The sequence below is a fragment of the Acomys russatus genome, chromosome 24 (assembly GCF_903995435.1).
Source record: "Acomys russatus chromosome 24, mAcoRus1.1, whole genome shotgun sequence".
Lineage (NCBI taxonomy): Eukaryota > Metazoa > Chordata > Mammalia > Rodentia > Muridae > Acomys > Acomys russatus.
Window position 1 is genome coordinate 43,640,830 of NC_067160.1, and position 16,575 is coordinate 43,657,404.

General features: G+C 35.9%; 1 protein-coding gene across 1 annotated transcript in view; it reads left to right on the forward strand.

Moving 5' to 3' along the window:
• Lrp1b (LDL receptor related protein 1B) overlaps nucleotides 1–16,575 on the forward strand; it is a 1,950,158-nt gene that overhangs the window by 1,603,933 nt on the left and 329,650 nt on the right. Inside the window, exons 42-43 of the mRNA XM_051166335.1 lie at nucleotides 5,809–5,998; nucleotides 11,008–11,212. Of these exons, the coding sequence (XP_051022292.1) occupies nucleotides 5,809–5,998; nucleotides 11,008–11,212 (395 nt within the window). The remainder of the gene's footprint in view (nucleotides 1–5,808; nucleotides 5,999–11,007; nucleotides 11,213–16,575) is intronic.

Here is a 16,575-nt window from a genome sequence, read left to right on the forward strand (position 1 = left end):
TTAATTTCTCTTGGGTATACACCTACCATTAAAATTGCATGAAATATGCTGACTCCATCTTCAACATGTTTTACACTGAGGCCGAACCATTTCCCATTTGCATCAATAATGTGTTGTATTTCCAGTTTTTCCACATCTTTGCAAAACCTCGTCTTTGTTTTTATCATCATAGTGGGTATGAAGTATGATTTTTATTGGAATTATTCTAGTGACTAGGAATGTTAATCCACTTCCATATGGCTGCCAGTCATTTGTTACCGTAAAAAAATTTCTATTCAGTCTTTGGTCATTTCCCAGCTGCATTATTTTCTGCTTTGCTTAGTTGTAAGAGCTGTTAGACATATTTGGAATATAGGCCTGATATGATGTATATGATTTGCAAATGTTTTCTCCTTCCAGTCTGAGTTAATTATTTTGTGAAGTACTATCTTTTGTAGCATATTTTAAATTTTGATGAAAATCTATGTATCGTTTTTACTTTTTCAATCTGTACTTTTATTATCTTTCTTAAGATATGAAGGTGTGTAGAAGACAACCAGTTTTCCAACAGTTTTCTACTTTACCTTCTACATTCAGGTCTCAATTCTAGTACGATGCCTTTTGCATGGGAGTACAGCACTCTTATAATGCTGCTCACTTAGGAGCTTATTTTCCTCAGGAAATCATAGTACCCTGACATATGTGAGAGCTTGTCATCCATAGTTAGACATAGGTTTTCTTCTTCCTTTACCACCTGGATGCTTTTACAATTCTTTTTGTATCATCACTGTAAGAAGGGATCAGTGCCATCTTTTGTTTTTCTTAATTCTGTTGATAAAGTAATTTTAAAATGACCACAGAAGGAAGCTCTAGAAACATTTTACTAGACTGTGAGAGAAAAATAACATGGCGAGCAAGTTGTAAATCTTGACAGCTGAAAGGAGGGAATTGAAGATGAAGAAAGAAACCATGCCATTTGAATTAAAGTTTGTTAAAGTAGGCACAGTCAGCAGCAAAGTGTGTGTGTGTGTGTGTGTGTGTGTGTGTTTGTGTGTGTCTCTCTGTGTGTGCATATGTATGTGCATATATGTGTGTATGTGTGTATAGGAGTGTATGTACATGTATTTGTGTGTGTGTATACAGTGTGTGTGTGTATACACATGCATAAGTATGTTCTGAGAGTATTAAGGAAAAGTGAAAACATTCAAAAAGTCAAAGCAAGTATGCTTTGATTTTAGCTCATTTCGTTAAGAAAAACTATTCATTTTGAGTTAGAACTCAGAAACTGGCAGATTCAGCAGTGATGATTTGCCAGTAAATCAATGGGAGATCTTCAGGGGAAGAAAATTAGAAATCCAGAAGAGTCAGGGAAAGCATACTTAGCATTTGGGCCAGTGTCCAAAGAAAAATAGAGCTAAAAAGGAGTAGAAGGTGAGAGACCTCAGTGAAGCTTAGCAGTTAAGATCTGAAGGCAACCAAGGGGGGCAGTTATGAAGATGTAACGATAGTATCACATTAAGGGTCATCATTCCTCTTATCTACTTAGCATTTTGTCAAATAAATCAGCTTTTCAGAGGTGTGGGCTTCTGCCTGAGTAGGTGATCATCGTAATTGGATTTATTCTTAAGAGAGGGAACAGAGGTATATAATATTTTAGCCAGCATGGAATATCAACCTTATACTCAGGTTAGAGGTACAATCTGTTTCTATTATTTTGACCAAGGAGAACTAGGTTTTCCTTAACGAGCATCAACAAAGCCCAGATTGCTCTCCATTTCCCTATAGGTTTGTTAAATACTGAGGAAGGGTAGAGTTTTGATGATTCCCTTTTTAGTGTCTTCAGAGAAAATGAAATTCTATCCTCAATTGTCTTCAAGGCTGCCTCCAAGATATTCATCTGTCTTGCTACTTGATATTCTTTTCTTGGAATGAGAACAAAAATTATTTATGAGATGGTATCTAGTCAGCCTGGCTGCTTTCAGAGCCTTGAAAACGTTTAGAGTCTCTACTCTTGCTGAATTTTAAGCCTTGGAGGGCAATCAAGGAGACCCAGGTGAGTGGAGTTAGATTGTTCTGAGACCACTAGAGTTTAAATCAACTGTAAATGAGATAAAATCAAGACATCACTCGAGTGCAGAAGATCCAAAAATTCATTGAGTCATTCCAAATTTCTACTACGAAGAGCTCCACTTCCAAAGTTGTTCACGAAAAGGCTTTGAGGCATCTGGTATGCTTTGAACTTACCTTTGTCAATTTCGTAAGAGGAATGACACTGGCAAAATGAACAAGAATATACAACCACCATGTTGTTTACCATGAAGGAAAGTGTGGAAGCCCTGTAATCGATTAGAGCTGGAGAAGCTGTGATTGTCCCTTTTCTTGTATCACTACGTATCATTGAACTCTGCCTGTGCTTCCCTGCAGGGAAGACCGCATAGACGACTGAGGCTTAGTAGACTGCTTTTTAGTGGCCCAGGTCAGTTGAAGGTACTTGGGATTAACTCTATATTTGATAATAACCATATAGTTCTGTGAAAAAGCTTTAGAGAGAGTGAGAGTGCTTAAGAAAAGCAGTATTTTGTTAGGCACAAATCAAAGAGGAGCCAAGTGTACTACATGTTAATTTGTCAACAACAGAGTATTTTGAAACAGACATAGAATCATACTTACCTGAAAACTGAAAAGTTAAGACATTCGCCATGTGTTGTGTTCACAAGACATTTATTTTAAGCTTTTTACTTGAGTAAGGTAGCAAAGCTGTTTCCCTGTGTCAAAGAAACTTAGCCTGTCCAAAAAAAAAAAAAAAAAAAAAAAAAAAGACTGGTATGTTCCCCACCAGTGGTATAGACTCTAGCAATGGACTCATGCGGTGAGGAAGCTGTGCTTTACAATGCACGCTTCCACGAACACAATTATTTTTTTTGTGTTGAGAAATGTGAAGGTGCTGAAGCAGTTTTGTTATCATTCTTTTCTTGGCTATGCCTTAAGCCCTATCAATATTTAACTGTGTATCAATCTCCTGGACTTGATGTTTCAGGTCTAGCTGACTGGATAAGAACCCATTTTATGCTAACTGTAAAATTGCCTTCCAGGATCAGTGTCTCAAACTTCTTACTCTGGCTGATGGATAGTTTTAGGAAACTCATTGCTCAAATACATACAGGTGTGTGTGTGTGTGTGTGTGTGTGTGTGTGTGTGTGTGTGTGTGGTTAGATGCACACCATGCAACTCCACAGTCTTCAAATCTTCCATAAGACTTTGTTCACACACACCATGGATTGTGCACAAGAGCATACATACAATGTACAACTCCATAACTTTGAAAGGCACTGTAATATTTCATACACACACTCAAGATACTTTCACATTCTCTTTATGTATTTTGATAAAATTAAATTTAGGGAGCTTCTGGGGGCAAATAAGCAGATTAATAAAACCCTGTAAAAGATAGTATCAGATTTCAGTGAGTGTAACCTCTAGTGTACTAAATATGTTCATATTGCTGTGATAAAATCCCACAACCAGGACAACTTAGAGAAGGAAGAGTGTGTTTTCCTTGTGGTTCCCAAGGGACAGGAAGTGACACAATTGGTAGGTTTGATACCAAAAGCAGCAAGCTGAGAACTTCCGTTTTAAGCAGCAAAGTAGAAGCAGAAACAACAAACTGTGAAGGGTGTGTAGCTTTCAAATCTCAAAGTCTTCTCCATGTGACAAACTTTCTCCATCAAGGCCACACTTGCTAAACTTCTCCAAACAGTAACAACAAGTGGAGACTACACAGTCACATGTCAGAGCATAGAGGCCACATTCTCATTTAAACCATCACAGTCAGATTGTCGTGTACTGTCAATACACCTCAAGGAGAACGTCCTCAGATAGCGAGACACACTGTGTTCTTCCATGTTCTGTATTTGTTTCTCATAGAATAAGAGCGTCTACCTCCTCCCTCTTGAGATCCCAGTGACATTTTTGATGGGTAAGAGAAAGAGGACAGAAGGGGAACTTGCTAAACCCTTGAACAGTGGTATGCAGGAGGAAAGAATTGTGATCCAACCTGCTCTGAGTTGTTCAGAGCTGTGCCGTATCTCGTTCTATCCATGGATGGTAAAGGACTACAGTGTTAAAACCATTACCAATAAAGTCAGGATATTTATCAGTAATATGAAGTTACATAAATACTGTAATGAAGCACAATGTTTTTAGTTACTACCTGAAGTGCCTTGAACAGTTATCAATCACATACTCCCTCCAAGCGAGTAGTGTTTGATTCAGAGGAAATCGCCTGAGCAGATTTCCTTCTGATGTATTTTATGGTCTTTGTTCCATTGTCTCTGGCCTAGGTTTCTATACTAATTTTAAACTGATTGTTTACTGTGTGAGTGGAAGCTACATGGCAAATTACTTGTTATACAATTTAGATAGAGTCACACAGGTTGAGACCAACTAGTTGGTGTATTTGTTCCCATGTAAGTTTCCGTTGAGGCTATGTCGTCTATACATCTCCAAAGGCTGTATTACTAAGAACAAGGATTTGAATACAGATAGATCTGGAGTAAAATTTTTGCTTTTGTAGTATGAGTCCTAAGGAGATAAAATTTCTGTTTTCTTAGAAAAAAGAAGACAAGAAAAAATTTTAGAGTATATTTATTCACAAAATAAAATGACACATGCAAAACAGCTTCAATTTTGTAGCAGATAATGATCAATAGTGTGGTAGCTGTTCATTCTGATATTCCTAATTAATCATTCCTTTTTTATGTGGAAGATCTAAACAGATGTCTAAAATTGATCATAGGCGAGGAACTTGGCTCAAAAGTCTTAATTGTTCATTTGCACTTCCATGAAAATTCTAAATATACTTCTCAAATGTAAAAGTAGCCATTATTAACTACAGATTTTTGTGAGAGTTCAGTACTCACTGAGAAATTCCTGGGCAGAAAATAACAGCACTCTATGTGACAATTTTATGTCTGGATGTGATGTGGGTATAGCTTTTGCTGTATTGGACCCGGAAAGAAGAGTAACAGAGTAAGGCTCAACATGTGCGGCTGCATTCTGGGACCGGTTGAGCTGTTAGCTCTGTTACCCAGAGACTGGAGTGGAATGCTACATCATAATGACATGATCACTTTGTTTTTCAACTCATCACTCTTGCGCGTTAGAATCTGTACCACTGCTTGTCTTTTCATGACATTTGCAGTGTGCTTTAGAGACCAGAGCATTTCAAATCACTGAGCAGAACTGGATGAAAAAACTTGCCAGCTAGCTTATTAAAATATTGTCTATCATTTTTGACAGCAGCAAATCAGGTGCTGATTTGGCTTTTGATTATTGTCAGTCTGACGTGTTTGGTTATATTTAAAATCCCTGTATCTCAAGCATCAGCAGAAAACTCACCACTACTGACCCTATGTAGTCTTCCTGGCTAGTGATTTCACAACACTTTAATTTTTTGTGTTCTATGTACATATTCAAATTAATTGTCAGACACAAAATGGAATGCCATCATTTTCATAAACCAAAGGACAATCAAATATTTGTGATTTTCATATTTGAATCAAAAATTAAGTATTTAATAACTTAAAAAACATATTTTCACCCCTACACATACACATGCACATGCAAAGTCTTGCACATATCATTTTAAAAGTAACTTGGTATATACCATAATATATTACTTATAGGAGTCATATTTATATTTTCTGATCACAGAGTTTATGGAGAGATGGTTGATAAAATATGGTATTTGTATATATCTTGAATACTGGGGGTTTTTTTTGACAGAATTTTCTAATAAAATGTGATTTATTGTCTACTCTCTCCCATCAGATGTGGGTTCGGTGGAGGGCCTCGCCTATCACAGAGCCTGGGATACTCTGTATTGGACCAGCTCCAGCACATCATCCATCACCAGGCACACAGTAGACCAGACAAAGCCCGGAGCCATTGACAGGGAAGCAGTTATCACCATGTCAGAGGATGACCACCCTCATGTGCTAGCTTTAGATGAATGCCAAAAGTAAGAGGCTGAATTTTTATAACTGCATTATAGTAAGGAGAATAGACTACTATGTGTATTTTAAAGAGAATTAATTTTAAAGAAAAAGGTTGTTGCCAAAGTTCTTTCTGTAAGCTTTCCTTATTTTTTTAATGAGATTACTGTGTGGTGATAATTAAAATGTGTAATACTTAAATGTTCAGTGTCACTCTGGAAGAGGTTTGATGAAAACTAGTATAAATGATGAAAGTGAAAATGCAGAAAACTCTAAAGTGCATAGACTGCATTGATTTATAAATTCAGGAAGAATTCATCAGTACCTCCTGATGCCTAAAGTGGTTTTGTGTTTCACCTTAACCAGTAATTTCCATAACAGGGGATCTACCTAAAAGTAATCCAAAGAAGGGAAGAACAAGGGAATAATTAATGAGTATAGAAATCCTTTCAGTTGCACCGACTTGCTGAGACAAGCATTTAGATTAGTGTCTGTGAGGAATTTCCAAAAGGAGAATACGACAAAAATAATTCTGAGGAAATAAAAATAAAAGAATGTAAAAAAAATGGCAGAGGTAAGTAAAGTTATAAAGGACATCATTACACAGAAAACAAGCACAAAGCAGGTGGAAATACACCAATGGAATTTCACTCTATTATGGTACAATAAAGATGTGAAGGAGAATAAAAAACTAATGCATATTCACACAATCTTTTAGCCAGTTTTTTTTCCTTTTTTTTTTTTTTACTCACCTATGTCCCCTCTCCCCAATACCTTCTATGACCGCTGGCATCAATTTGATAGCATAGTTTCTTTTTCTTTCTTTCTTTCTTTCTTTCTTTCTTTCTTTCTTTCTTTCTTTTCTTCTTCTTCTTCTTTTTTTTTTTTTTTTGACAGTTCAAAAGAAATTTTATTCAAGACACAAGTTGTTAGCTGGGCAGTGGTGGCACATGCCTTTAATCCCAGTACTCGGGAGGCAGAGGCAGGTGGATCGCTGAGTTCGACACCAGCCTGGTTTACAAAGCAAGTCCAGGACAGCCGAGGATACACGGAGAGACCCTGTCTCAAAAACCAAACCAAACAACAACAACAACAACAAAAAACCCCAAACAACCAAGATACAAATTGTTAGTGTACAGGTAATTCATCTGGCCTGCCTTCAGGGCCCTAGTAATATCTTACATCATCACCTGCCTTCACTCCCAGGCATGCAAGGTGTGTGGGGTGATAAAAGGACACGTTTGCCACCCCAGTGATAGCATAGTTTATTTTCTTTATATTCTATCTATCTATGTATCTATGTATCTATGTATGTATGTATCTATCTATCTATCTATCTATCTATCTATCTATCTATCTATTTATCTAGCTTAGGTCCATTTCTGCATTAAAATTTCATTTCATTGTTTATAGCTGAGTAATTTTCCATGGTGTATATGTACCACATTTTAATTATCCATCCATCTGTTGAATGACATTAAGGTTGCTTCCATTACTTAGCTATTTGAATTGTGAACAGTGTACCAAAGAACAAGAGTGAGCACCTATCTGTGGATTAGGATTTTGATTCATTTGGGTATCTGCCAAGTTGTTGTGTAGCTGGGCTACGTGGTATCTTCTCTGTGTGTTTTGAGGATTCTCCACACGGATTTCCATGAGGGGTGTACCTCATGCATTACTACCAAGTGTCAGTGAGGGCTACCCTTATCCAACATCTCATCAGCAATTTATTTTAGTTACTTTATATGCCATTCTGACTTGAGCGAGATGAAACCTCTGAGTTGTTTGAACTTGCATGTCTGTAACTGCTAAAGATGATGAACAGTTTTTACTTTTTACTTTTTTTAGTCTGGATATCAGTAACTGACAAAGATTCTCTCCCATTCTGAGGATTTCTTCTTCAATCAGTTGATTTTTTTTCCCCTGATCCATTCAAAAGCTTTTTCAGTTTTATAAGGCTCCACTTGACAATTGCTGCCAAATAGAGACCTTTTCAGGAAGACCTTTCCTGCACCTGTATCTTGCAGGGCATTACCTATGCCCTCTTATAGCATCATTAGTGCTTCAGGTCTCAAACTGCAGTGTCTGATTGGAGATAATTTTGTGTCAGGTAAAGGATATGAAGATGATTTCATTCTTCTGCGTGTTGACATTCAGTTTACCCAGTACCTTGTTGATGATGCTGACTTGTCTCAAGTATGTTTACGTCCTCTTTGTCAGATATCAGATGACGGTAATTTTGTGTACTCATGTCTCATCTTCTGTTTTATTCAGTCGATCTACATGACTGTTTTATTTCAGTTCCACATTGTTTTACTATTATACCTCTATAATACATCTGTAAATTTAACACGACAATCCTTTGAATATTACTATTTGTTATTGTTCAGGATTTCTTTGGCTATTTGGGAGTCTTTCTAGTTCCATGTGAAATTTTGAACTTGGTTTTTTTTGTTTTTTTGTTTTTTCTACTGCTATAAAAATGTTGTAGAGATTTGATTAGGATTAAATTGAATATGTAAATTGATTTGGTAGAAAGATCCTTTTCACAATGTTAATTCTATCAATCCACCGATCCATGGGCATTTGATACCTTTCTATTTTTTAGTGTCTTTTACAATCTTTACCAGATCTTTTACAAACTTTAAAGATTACCTTGAAGATATTATTTTATTTCATTGTTTAGGTTTATTCCAAGGTAATTTATTGTCTTTAATGTTATTGCATATAAGAATATGTCCATGATCTATTTCTCAGTGTGTTCATATTTGTTGTGTAAAGGGGCTACTGATATTTTAAAAATTTATTCTGTAGCCTGCATCTTTGCTAAAACAGTTCATTGTTTCCAGAAGATTTCTTGTGGACTTTTTTAAATTTCTTGTGTATTGCACCATATCAGCTGCAAATAGGAATGGTTTGACTTCTATTATATCCCTTTAATTTCTACCCAGTCTTCCGTGAGGAACCTCAAAAGATCTTTTCTCCACTGACCTCAATCTCTCAGAAGGGAAGGACTAGAAGCCTTGGCTTTTGTAGAACTTTTTGTGATAGTTCTTTGGAACTGAGGTTAGACTTAATTCCCTAATTGAATATCATGTCATGATGGACAGTAATATTGGTTCTACAGTAAGAGTGAAAATGAGTTATTTTTCATTTCTTAGTTTCAGTTTGTGAACACAGTAGCATTTGTTCTACAGTATTGGGTCAAATAAATAAATAAATTATTATTCTAAGCTATTATTTATAATCATCACCAATTGATAACTGCTTCTTCATCTTGGTGAAATTAGTTATAAAATAGCCAAAAACAATTTTAACTTATGTCTAGCTAATTACCATTTCAATTATACATAGTAAGGAATTTCTACTGAAAAGTGATTCATAATTAAAGTTTCAAGCATAAAAAGCCAATTTTAATTATCATCAACATATCTTCATTAATGATACTTTCCAATCGCCTTTGCTACCAGCTGACCAACATGTAATTTAAAGAAAATTTACAAATAATAATAGATGGAATATTTTGGTTTCAGGATTGACTCAGATGTTAGTAAATTGCACAACCTTGAACTGCTCTAAATTGATGTATTCATCCTTCATTTTCTTATCTGAGGAATTGAGAGAGGAAATGAAAAGGAAACAGCTCCAGAGTTTTAAAAATACCAATCTAGGAAAATATTGTAGATGAACTGTGAATTTAATATCATATATCTAAATAAAATATTTAATTAAGCAAATTTTCATTTCAAAATAGAATTTATTGCTAGGACTGCTGATATTTCCATTTTTCTGGAATTTCCTCATTTGAAGAACACAGTACTTCTATATTTCTTAGAATTAAGGGAAAAGAAATGTTATATTTCAACAAAGACTAGAAATATATGTGAGTTTTTTTTTAATTAGCAACTAGAAACATTTGTTTCCATTTCAATATGGTACAAAAATAGTTTTCTACAAAATTCTCAGCAACTTACTTAGGAATGTTGATGAGTTGCTTTAGTGCCTGTATATTGGAGTGTATGGGCAATTTGGTTGTAAATGTAAAATATTGTTTTAGTAGATTTTCTTGATTCATGTAAGCTAATTATTATTTTCTTTCTAGATATTTAGAGTGTCCAGACTTCTAGCTCACTCCACTTCCTTAGCCTTTGTTTTCCCTACTTCCTTTCTAAGCAGCAACCTATTTCAGATGGTGCAGAGAACCATACACATGAGAAGAGCTGTTCCATGAAAATAGGCTTTGGAGGCTCTTTTCCCTCTGGCTGAGCTCCAAAAACTTTCATGTAATTCCAGGCCTTCCTCTCAGCCCACTTATACAGACTTTAATCTAACATCTATATATAATAGATATAAGTATTTGAAAGAGCCCAGAACACCCCAAAATTTTATATGTATTTAAAATAGCATTATAAGGAGAAAAAGAAAAACTATAGAAACATGGAAATTTAATCATTTTATTTTCTGAATACACACACACACACACACACACACACACAATTTTGTGTAGAATATATATATATATATATATGTATATGTATATGTATATGTATGTATATCTCCAAAGCAAAATTGTAAGGGGAAAGGATGTTTGATGTTTTTCAGTTATAAGGACATATGTAACATAAACATAGCATAATTGCCTGCATCAATCACCATAAATTTGTTGAAATGTTACATTTTTGTTAAGGTTTAGTTATATAAGAATAGAGTTCATATAAAATTTAAGATCATTGTTTGATTCTTGATTGTTACAGAGTTAATTATTTTTCCTTATGCATCAGTTTGATTTTCCCTAATCAAAGTGATATCTAAAGTCACACAAAGACAACTGTATTTGCGTGAGTCTTTTTGGTGTTTTTAGGAAAAGCCTGGTTTTATTTCTGAAAACAATATTCATTTGTTCTTCTCACTTAAATGTCCGTACAGTCATAGACTAAGGAGAAAATATTAAGGAAATTCATGTTCTTGTGTCTCAACAAATGTTTCTGTTGTTAATAACATTTTGAACTGTTTTCATAAATTTTACTTTAATCAGTTTAATGTTTTGGACGAATTGGAATGAACAGCATCCCAGCATCATGAGAGCCACATTGACTGGGAAGAATGCGCATGTGGTGATCAGCACAGACATACTCACTCCAAATGGACTCACCATTGACCACCGCGCAGAAAAGCTGTATTTCTCAGATGGCAGCTTAGGAAAAATTGAAAGATGTGAATATGATGGATCCCAAAGACATGTAAGTTAATCACATGTTTCTATATTAGAGTTTAATATAACTTTGAAAATATATACTTTTATACTTTTTCTAACCTATCAAGGAATTTCAAGAGAGTTAATTGTGTTAACTTATTTAATTGAATAATCTATTCGGTGTACAAACGATCTATGGATATTCTGAAAAACATTCTTACATTTGCTGTCATAAAGAAAACCTTTTGTAACTTTTATTCTGGGGATACTAACGTATTTTCCCAATTTTATATCAAACTGAACTTGATTGCCTCATGGGTTTGTCACTGGTATTTAAAATGTTTTAACAGTAAGTAAAACTACATTAGTTTCTCTGGAAAAAAGAACCATAGAAAATAATCATTATGTGGACCAAAGTCATTTCTGAAATTCTGCAGTCAGGCAAATGGGGTTTTGTTCCCAGAAAAGCCTATCCTGCTCGCTCTGACCTTTGTGTCTCTGCTCTTGTTACCACATGAAATGTTAGTCGAGGAATCTTTGGCTGTTCCCTGAGTAATCCTCATAGCAGGTACATAATCATGATACCCCAATGTGTTCCTCATCTCTCGTAGAAATGTCAGCATCGGAGATTATGAAAGTTCAACATATGAAGAGCTATACCTGACTGACCAGAAGCCTGTGTCAGTCTTTTCCCACCAACTATCCCAGGGCTTTTCAGAAGTACAAAATCCCCATTCTGAACCCTCTGATGCTTTGAGGAAGGTCTGAGATGTGAGAAAAATACCTTGTTGAAGGACAGATAATATATGTTGAAATTTTCATGAGCTAAATAGTCTGTGTGATGACTACAACTCCTCATAATGCTGAGGCACACAAAATATGGCAAAAATTAGATTGGGCCCAGTTTATGTAAAACTGTATTTACAGATAATAACCAACCAACTGAACACAATTTAACTATGAACTTGTAGAAGCAAGTGTGATAAGGCAGTGTTTTGTTTGTTTGTTTTTGTTTCTTGAAATAGGGTTTAGCTATAGTACTCGGGATAGCAATGAACTCTTGGATTAAAAAAGTCCTTCAACCTTAATCCTTCCAGTAAATGGGACAACTAGTATGCACCACTGCATGCAGCGAAGCTAGGTATGGGTTCATGTGGACATGCATGGTATGGACTGTGTGAGTTTCTTGAAGAAGGAGGCAATGGACTAACTCACATCTGGATACCACATATTCTCCAATGGTGACTAAATGGCATTGAGTGATGAGAGTTGAGTGCATCAATAACATTGAAATAGTGGGCTCAGCCTTGATGAGATTCAATTCATGTTAAAGTCAATGATCAAAGAATCATATGTTTAAATTTACCTATCTTTTAACCTTGGTGCTCATGAGACTTAGGCAAACTGCTTAGTCTTCTCCCCCTTTGTTTATTTATTTTATCACTTAACAGCATAATCCCAGTTCTTTTCCTCCCTTCTCTCCTCCCAATCCCACCCTCATACCCTTCCTGAAATTCCCACTTGGAGAGGCCCCAAGAGGTACCAACCCACTCTGGCACCTTAAGGACATGAGGATGAAGTTGTTGATTTAGACTTATTATAAACATGACCTTTTGATTGTGTGCTAGTGTAAAGGACTAGGTAATAAAAATGGGAAGAGTTTGGGCTTCTAAGGTGATATCATATATAAAAGTGACATACTATGTGATCGGATGATGTCTTTGAAGAGAGAATCCCATCAATATACCAGTTGTGGCCTTACCAATAGGAGTATCTGAGACATGAGTAAAAAACTTAAGGAAAGAGTTAAGGATATCAATGCCAGAGTAGGGATCTTCTGAGAGACTAAGCACAGAAAGGAGAATAGCTAGATGAAGAATTTTATATGAGCAGTGTGTACTTGTTGAATGAGGGGGAAAGGATAGAAAAAAATGATGGATGATTTTAAAGATTCATTGACAATGAGACCTGTAAAGTCCTGGCAACAACTAGCCTACCTTAAAGAGGATGATGAGCATCAAAGAACCTCCTTATGGAGATGGCTTCATATGTGGCAAACAAGCCACTTGGCAATATGTCCTTATTTCTACCACAGACTGAATTCTGCATAAAAAAGGGCAAGCTTGAATGCAGGCAGAGTCGACAACCAAACTCTGCTAAGACAGGGTAAACAAGTCCTCAATACTTCCTGCCTTACAAATATGTCTGTCAGATATATTGGGCCGGAAAGCTGAAGAAGATGCTCCAACATTATAGAGAGTTTTGGGTGACTACTCAGATAGCAAACTATCTCTGTCATCTTCTCACTTGGAAAGCTACTAAGCTGCACTCCCGGCATAGTCAGGTAATCAAATGTGTTCCTTCTCAAGTCTCTAATGTAGTTGGAGACCAAGTAGCTTAGTTTTACAATGAAATTTAGTTGTTTAGGGGATAGGATGTTTTTAGGTCTAGATAGATGTTTTAAGTTAATAATGACAATATGTGATGGAGATTGATTTACATTCAGAATTTTAGATGCACCAAGACATGAAAGATACTTTCTTCAAGGCTGTCAAATGCAAATAGCCAAAACACTACGAATGTAACATTTATATAGTTCCTGATTGTGTCATGGTTCTTCTTGCTATAGGTAGTCTATTGTATATATGTGTAATAATATAAATATACATGTAAATATAAAAAAATTAATAAAAAGAAAAATTATGTATATGATTTATAATCTCAAGGACATTGTTTGAAGCAGAGTTTGAGTATGCTGACAAACGGAATAGAGGCTTTCCTGTCATTAATGGAAAGGCAACTCCACAAGTCTTCAAGACAAAAGGCCAACCCTGTACTACTAAGTCTAACTGTTAGACACAAAGGCTACTGCTCCAATATTTCTTCATTAAATAAGCGTAAGAGAATTGGGATAAGTTAAAATAGGCAGGCACAAACAGAATAGAAGGTTAAAGGGGATGTGGATGTTCTAACACAGGCAGAGTCAGAGGTCTGCTTTAAGCATAGAAGTTTCAGGTTTGATACTTTAGGGGTGGCCCAGAGACCATGAATAGCCTAGTAACACTAGGGGACAGGAATAGGGCAGAAGAGGGAGGAAGATGGGTATGAAAGGATATAAGCAAGGTAGTAGCAATCAAGATATGATATAATTAAATTATAAATAAGTAAAAAAAAAAGATATTTAGCTAAAGTAGATGGACACAACAGACAAACTAAACAGCATCTTTGGAATTTCTTTCTTGCATAATATTGACTCAGGAAAATGTTGGGATTTTTTTTAGCCTTATAGGTCCTTTGTGTATGTATTTATTTGGCTTCTGGTTTTGTGTTTTTATTTGACTCCTGTGCTTCTGAGTGTCAATATCAAGGTGTGTCATAGAATATATAATTTTGCACAAACAGCTTTACGTGCAAATGTTTATTGCAATGAGTCATTAGTTTGGTTCAAGGCCACTGGCTTTAATGCACATCAGTGCTCAATCCTCATGAAGACTGCTCTTAGATATCCTGTTGTTACCCTGTGTTGTGGAGATCCTGGAGCTTTGGTTCTGCAAAACTAACCCATTCAACACTCCAGAAGTTCATAGACAGGGTAGATGTTGGAGTGGGCCAGCTCAAACCCCTGTATCTGTTCCTGGGTTGGTAGCTGAGTTGGTCAGCCTGCCAGTTCTCCTGGGTCTCCACCACAAAGTCCAGTTCTCCAACTAATTGTCTCTGTGTTTTCTAATGAGAGACAGAAAAATATGGATCTTTGGTTTGGGGAAAGGTGAAGAGGAGTTGGGCAGAAACTGGGAGTGGAGATAGCATTACTAGAATATATTGTATAAAAATCAATTTTGAGTATGAAAAAAAGAAGGTTTAGTGAAGACTTCAAAGTTCAGGACCAGATATAAAATTAATTTACCAGACCTCCCAAAATAAAGTAAGTCTATTTAGTTTTAGTTTTGCTTTTATTTATTTATTTATTGTGGAAAGAGAAGAGTGCTTCCTAGATTAGAGCATTGAAGCTTTGAGATATTATTTGGAAAGAAAGAGTTAGACTGTGACCAAGGTAAATGGGACTGAGGAGAGGCTATGTGCATCTTCGAGGAGGACACCTGGTACCCCTGGCGAGTCATACAATTAAGTAGAGAAGAGGGGTGTTGTAGAGACATATCTCAAGAAAGCGTATAGAGAAAGAAGTCATCTCTGTGTGAGCAGTAAATGTGGAGAGATTTAACACACAATGCTCATGCTTAGCCAAGGAAATCACTGGGGAAGGATTGTCCAGAGAAGCAATGTGAACATTTGAGTGTCAGATTCTGTCCATATACATGTAAAGAAAAAAAAAAAGTAAAAGATAAATGTGGCAAGAAAGGTCAAGAGAAATAGTAAAAAAAAAAAAAAGTATATGAGAAATGAGAGGTGAATTAATAAGATACAAATATTGGACTAAGTGGTAGAACAATTGATTTTTGCACAGGCAGAATGAATGTAGAGAGAGTAGATCATAAAAATTGGGCTTTGAGCAGTCAGATAATGATAGGCTTCATTTCCTCAAACAACTCAGGGTGAGGAGACATCAACTGTGACACAAAAAGGCTGAGTGATGGATATATTATGTAGAATAAGCGTATATTTTGTAACAACAATTGAGAGGGCATATCTCAGACACAAGAAGCAACAGATGGTAGGAGGGGTGAGTTTAGGCAAAAAAAAAAAAAAATTGTAGGAATTAGTTTGCTTCTTTAGGGCTTTGTGAAAAAAAAAGATAAAAAATATAGGTGCATGGAACTTCTCTAGACTTATGTGTCCTAGGACAAGTGTGAGATAACTGGGATTAATCAGAGAGGAATGAGGAAAGGAATACCCAAACAGATTGAATAGCTACAAATCTGCTTGGTTTTGACAGAAGTGAATTCTGCTCTATATCAGAGAGAAAGAATTATTGTACAGCAAATTCTGGTATAACTTATAAATCATTCTCATATCCAAGAGGCATGGGATAGGCTTACCAGTAACTCGCATCTTTACCCTGTGTTCTAGTTAGCTTTTGTTGTTGTGATAAATACAATGATACAAAGCAATGTGGGGGAAAAAGAGGTTTATATTAGCTTATATTTCCAGGGAGCATCACTGAGAAAGTCCAGAAAGGAACTAAAGTAGAAGCATAAGCAGCAAGCATGGAGAATATCTAGATGTGCTGAGCAACCATGGAGAAGAGCTCATTAAAGACTTGTTCTCTCTGGCTCATCATCAGTCGTCTTTCTTATAGAATCCAGGACCCTATGTCTAGGAGTAAAGCCATCCACAGTGCAGTGGACACTCCTATCATTAGCAATAAAAGAATGTCCCACAAACGTGCTCACTTGATAGTCAGATAGAAGTAAGTACTCACGTGAAGTTTCCATCATCCCAAGTGTTTCAAGA